This window comes from Cherax quadricarinatus, unplaced genomic scaffold (genome assembly GCF_038502225.1).
Source record: "Cherax quadricarinatus isolate ZL_2023a unplaced genomic scaffold, ASM3850222v1 Contig10, whole genome shotgun sequence".
NCBI classification, from domain to species: Eukaryota; Metazoa; Arthropoda; class Malacostraca; order Decapoda; family Parastacidae; genus Cherax; species Cherax quadricarinatus.
In genome coordinates this window covers 788,760-794,759 of record NW_027195036.1, presented here as the reverse complement: position 1 = coordinate 794,759, position 6,000 = coordinate 788,760, and the positions used below count along the sequence as shown (strand labels likewise).

The 6,000-nt window shown below is 46.6% G+C and overlaps 1 protein-coding gene across 1 annotated transcript in view; it reads right to left on the bottom strand.

Moving 5' to 3' along the window:
- Positions 1–543: 543 nt before the first annotated feature.
- The window catches only part of LOC128685844 (neural cell adhesion molecule 2-like), a 367,732-nt gene continuing 362,275 nt past the window's right edge, over positions 544–6,000 (bottom strand). Inside the window, exon 12 of the mRNA XM_053772544.2 lies at positions 544–2,328. Coding sequence (XP_053628519.2) covers positions 1,762–2,328 — 567 coding nt within the window. The 3' untranslated portion in view covers positions 544–1,761. The remainder of the gene's footprint in view (positions 2,329–6,000) is intronic.

Genomic DNA, 6,000 nt, shown 5'->3' with positions numbered 1-6,000 from the left:
ACCAACTTTCCTTTTTCATTTTTTAAAACATTTAAATTTGACTATCTCTTGCGGAATATCTAAGAAAATTAGAGACTTTGGAAAAAAAAAAAAAGTGAAATACTTTATGACACAGTTTGCCTCTTAGGATCGTTTTCTTTGGATGTTAAACAGTAACATGCTGACTGATGGAGATATTTTGTCATTTCTTCTCGTTTATTTCGAATTTTGTGGATCCTCTAAGTGTATTAAGTCTCCCTGTGTGAGGGTTATGTTAATGACGGCTGTAACCTCTGTCTTAGACCAGGAAGTGCACGTCTGTACAGCCTTGCTTCATAATACTGTACAGAAATACTGAACAATGTACATAAGGGTTAATGTGCAGGTTGCAAACATATATATATATATATATATATATATATATATATATATATATATATATATATATATATATATATATATATATATATATATATATATATATATATATATATATATATAGAGAGAGAGAGAGAGAGAGAGAGTTAAAAAAACATTTCTCTCTCTCTCTCTCTCTCTCTCTCGTTTCTCAGTTTCGGAAGAAAACAAAACATAATTCTTCTCTATGAAGACTCAAAATTCCTTCCACTGGTTCATTGTCTTACTCAAAGTTCCTTTCACTCAGTTATTTCAATTTTTATACAAGTTTTTTTACAAGAATTTTACAAGAATTTACGAATATCACTCTCAGTTGATTTTTCTCCTACACTTCGTTGACTCGATAATTTTACGAAATTGATTCAGTGGTTTACTTTAGCTCAGTCGAGGGTTTCCACTGTTCATTTCCACTGTTCAGTCGAGGGTTTCCACTGTTCATTTCAACTGTTCAGTCGAGGGTTTCAGCTGTTCTCTCGGGGCTTCAGGCAGTTCATTATAATTAATTTATAAGCCTGATGTAGGCTTCACATGGCGTTCTTTATGATTAAGATAAGATTTGTTTGGATTTTTAACCCGGGAGGGTTAGCCACCCAGGATAACCTGGGATAGGCAGTGTGAACCACCCAGGATAACCTGGGATAGGCAGTGTGAACCACCCAGGATAGCCCAAGAAAGTCAATGCGTCATCGAGTCTTATTTCCACTGTGATCCTTCAATCTTATTCCCCAGGATGCCACCCACACCAATCCACTAACACCCAGGTACCTACTTACTGCTAAATGAACAGGGACAACAGTTGTAAGGAAACATGCTCAAAGTTTCCACCCGTGCCGTGGATTGAACCACGGACACTCAGTATGTGAGGCGAGTGCGTTGCCAACCAAACCACGGGACACATCATTGAAATGTAATGACTCACAGAGCCACGTAACTTAAATTATAAATCTGTATGAGGCTCAGAGTTTTGCAGCTAAAAATGATAACATTCCACTACCGTATTTACAAAAAAATATTTAACATTGGAATTTTATTCAAACTTTTCATATATTTAAGTCACAAAACCGACTGATTTAGTTTATATAAGATTTATTTGTGATCTCAGTCACTTAGTAACACACAGTGGCGAGACAGTGGAATGTAACACTGTGTTTAGATATTTAGCTGGGACGGGAGCAAGGGGGCTAGTGACCACTTGTCCTATATACATTACTAAATTTAAGAAGAGAAACTTTCGATTTTCTTTTATGGGTCACCTTGCCTCGGTGGGATACGGCCGGCTTGTTGAAAGATGATTTAGTTGGAGATGAATGGTTAGTGTCTCTAGGGTTGAAGGCAGTGTACTAAGATCAGCTTGGTCAACCGAGGTCACACTTCACTCTCTTTGTGGTCATTTACGAGAGGCATGTCAACTGTGGCCTTGTCGTCTTCCTCTGACAGCATGGGTTGGGTCACTGGGTTACTCCCAAATCCACGTGGAGACGTAGTGAAAGCCAGACTATCCAGGGTACCAACCATGTGCTCCTGAGGGCACATGGTCCCTAATACTATGCTGTTTCCAGGGCATATGTTGCCACCCATTCCCACTGTACTGCCACAGATGCTTCCACCCATGCTGCTACGTATGTTGCCACCCATTACACCAACGACGCTGCCACCCAGCTTGCCACCCATCAGGCCACCCGCACTCACAAGGCCACTCTTGACAGGGGCGACTCCCAACGACACAGGGGCACCAGGCAAGGCGGGCTCTACCTGGGTGTATATAGTAGAGTCTGGCCTGTGACGGTAGAAGCTGCTAGTGGAGGTGGTGGTGGTGGGATAGTGACCACAGAAGCTGCTAGTAGTAGTAGTAGTAGTAGTGATGGTGGTAGTAGTGGGATAGTGCTCGCTGCTTCGAGGTAACGACAACTCCGCATACATTAGCTCCTCGTTCTGTGTCAAAGGAGAAAAATAATTTGACATAACTTAGGCATTTCTTAGGTAATAACTAGTGAGATCCGGGGATAAAAACAGAAAATAACTTACCAAAATTTTCTGCATAAACAGGACTATCGAAATCGCGGTGACATGACTGTACACGAAATACCTAGCCATGCTAGTGGCTCACTCTGTAATTAGTATTTTATTACATGTAAACCACACAATAACCAAAATCTGTAAACCCCCCATTGTAACCCTTATAGAGAATAAACTTTGACTGAGAGACTGAGCGGGTTTAGTGCTCCTGGTGTGCCAGCCCATAAAACTGTGCACCTATATATCAATGTTATCCTTGGGAGACGTCTTGCGGTGGGCTACTGACGATGTCATCGTTATTAAGGACATATTTCAGTTACTACGTTACGAGAGATGAGATTAATACTAAGATCAGAGTACAAGACACGTTTATGTCATTGAATAGAGAATAAGATTGACAGGAGAGACCTGGGAGTGATAATGGACAGGAGAGACCTGGGAGTGATAATGGACAGGAGAGACCTGGGAGTGATAATGGACAGGAGAGACCTGGGAGTGATAATGGACAGGAGAGACCTGGGAGTGATAATGGACAGGAGAGACCTGGGAGTGATAATGGACAGGAGAGACCTGGGAGTGATAATGGACAGGAGAGACCTGGGAGTGATAATGGACAGGAGAGACCTGGGAGTGATAATGGACAGGAGAGACCTGGGAGTGATAATGTCAGAAGAACTCACCTTCAAGGACCACAACAGTGTTGTTATCGCAGCTGCAAGGAAAACAATAGACTAAAACTTTTTTAAAAAAAAAAGAGATACCAAGCCAGTGACACTCTGAAAGTCGTTCTTTCTCATGGCTGAAACATTGTGGTGTGTCAAGTTGCTGAACTGGAAAATGTACTAAGAAACTTTCCTGCTCATATAAACTGTGTCAAGCACCTAAATTACTGCAAAAGTACACAAAAGTACACTTATCATAGAGTACATTATCCAGGATAATCCAAAAAAAAGTCTAAGTCACTTATTTCCATTGATGTGAGAAACATTTGATAATCTACGCCTGGAAGATTATGGAAGGATTGATCTGCTGACCAGGAGGTCCGGTCTGGGACCAGGAGGTCTGGTCTGGGACCAGGAGGTCTGGTCTGGGACCAGGAGGTCTGGTCTGGGACCAGGAGGTCTGGTCTGGGACCAGGTCAACTTGTGGATCTACCCAAATATTCTCCAGCATTTCTATATTACACTAAATATATATCTTTAACAAGTTCCGTGGATTAGTGAGCAAGCTGTGACACGCTCCTTCATGCCCCCCCATTACCTCCCCTGTGTCATGCTCCTTCATGCTCCCCCATTACCTCCCCTGTGTCATGCTCCTTCATGCCCCCCCATTACCTCCCCTGTGTCATGCTCCTTCATGCCCCCCCATTACCTCCCCTGTGTCATGCTCCTTCATTCCCTCCCATTACCTCCGTGTCATGCTCCTTCATGCCCCCCCATTACCACCCCTGTGTCATGCTCCTTCATTCCCCCCCATTACCTCCCCTGTGTCATGCTCCTTCATTCCCTCCCATTACCTCCCCTGTGTCATGCTCCTTCATTCCCTCCCATTACCTCCCCTGTGTCATGCTCCTTCATTCCCTCCCATTACCTCCCCTGTGTCATGCTCCTTCATGCCCCCCATTACCTCCCCTGTGTCATGCTCCTTCATTCCCTCCCATTACCTCCCCTGTGTCATGCTCCTTCATTCCCTCCCATTACCTCCCCTGTGTCATGCTCCTTCATTCCCTCCCATTACCTCCCCTGTGTCATGCTCCTTCATTCCCTCCCATTACCTCCCCTGTGTCATGCTCCTTCATTCCCTCCCATTACCTCCCCTGTGTCATGCTCCTTCATTCCCTCCCATTACCTCCCCTGTGTCACGCTCCTTCATTCCCTCCCATTACCTCCCCTGTGTCATGCTCCTTCATTCCCTCCCATTACCTCCCCTGTGTCATGCTCCTTCATTCCCTCCCATTACCTCCCCTGTGTCATGCTCCTTCATTCCCTCCCATTACCTTCCCTGTGTCATGCTCCTTCATTCCCTCCCATTACCTCCCCTGTGTCATGCTCCTTCATTCCCTCCCATTACCTCCCCTGTGTCATGCTCCTTCATTCCCTCCCATTACCTCCCCTGTGTCATGCTCCTTCATTCCCTCCCATTACCTCCCCTGTGTCATGCTCCTTCATTCCCTCCCATTACCTCCCCTGTGTCACGCTCCTTCATTCCCTCCCATTACCTCCCCTGTGTCATGCTCCTTCATTCCCTCCCATTACCTCCCCTGTGTCATGCTCCTTCATTCCCTCCCATTACCTCCCCTGTGTCATGCTCCTTCATTCCCTCTCATTACCTCCCCTGTGTCATGCTCCTTCATTCCCTCCCATTACTTCCCCTGTGTCATGCTCCTTCATTCCCTCCCATTGCCTCCCTTGTGTCATGCTCCTTCATTCCCTCCCATTACCTCCCCTGTGTCATGCTCCTTCAGTCCCTCCCATTACCTCCCATTACCTCCCCTGTGTCATGCTCCTTCATTCCCTCCCATTACCGCCCCTGTGTCACGCTCCTTCATTCCCTCCCATTACCTCCCCTGTGTCATGCTCCTTCATTCCCTCCCATTACCTCCCCTGTGTCATGCTCCTTCATTCCCTCCCATTACCTCCCCTGTGTCATGCTCCTTCATTCCCTCCCATTACCTCCCCTGTGTCATGCTCCTTCATTCCCTCCCATTACCACCCCTGTGTCACGCTCCTTCATTCCCTCCCATTACCACCCATGTGTCATGCTCCTTCATTCCCTCCCATTACCTCCCCTGTGTCATGCTCCTTCATTCCCTCCCATTACCTCCCCTGTGTCATGCTCCTTCATTCCCTCCCATTACCTCCCCTGTGTCATGCTCCTTCATTCCCTCCCATTGCCTCCCTTCTGTCATGCTCCTTCATTCCCTCCCATTACCTCCCCTGTGTCATGCTCCTTCATTCCCTCCCATTGCCTCCCTTGTGTCATGCTCCTTCATTCCCTCCCATTACCTCCCCTGTGTCATGCTCCTTCATTCCCTCCCATTACCTCCCATTACCTCCCCTGTGTCATGCTCCTTCATTCCCTCCCATTACCGCCCCTGTGTCACGCTCCTTCATTCCCTCCCATTACCTCCCCTGTGTCATGCTCCTTCATTCCCTCCCATTACCTCCCCTGTGTCATGCTCCTTCATTCCCTCCCATTACCTCCCCTGTGTCATGCTCCTTCATTCCCTCCCATTACCTCCCTGTGTCATGCTCCTTCATTCCCTCCCATTACCTCCCCTGTGTCATGCTCTTCATTCCCTCCCATTACCTCCCCTGTGTCATGCTCCTTCATTCCCTCCCATTGCCTCCCTTGTGTCATGCTCCTTCATTCCCTCCCATTACCTCCCCTGTGTCATGCTCCTTCATTCCCTCCCATTACCTCCCATTACCTCCCCTGTGTCATGCTCCTTCATTCCCTCCCATTACCTCCCATTACCTCCCCTGTGTCATGATCCTTCATTCCCTCCCATTACCTCCCCTGTGTCACGCTCCTTCATTCCCTCCCATTACTTCCCCTGTGTCATGCTTCTTCATTCCCTCCCATTAC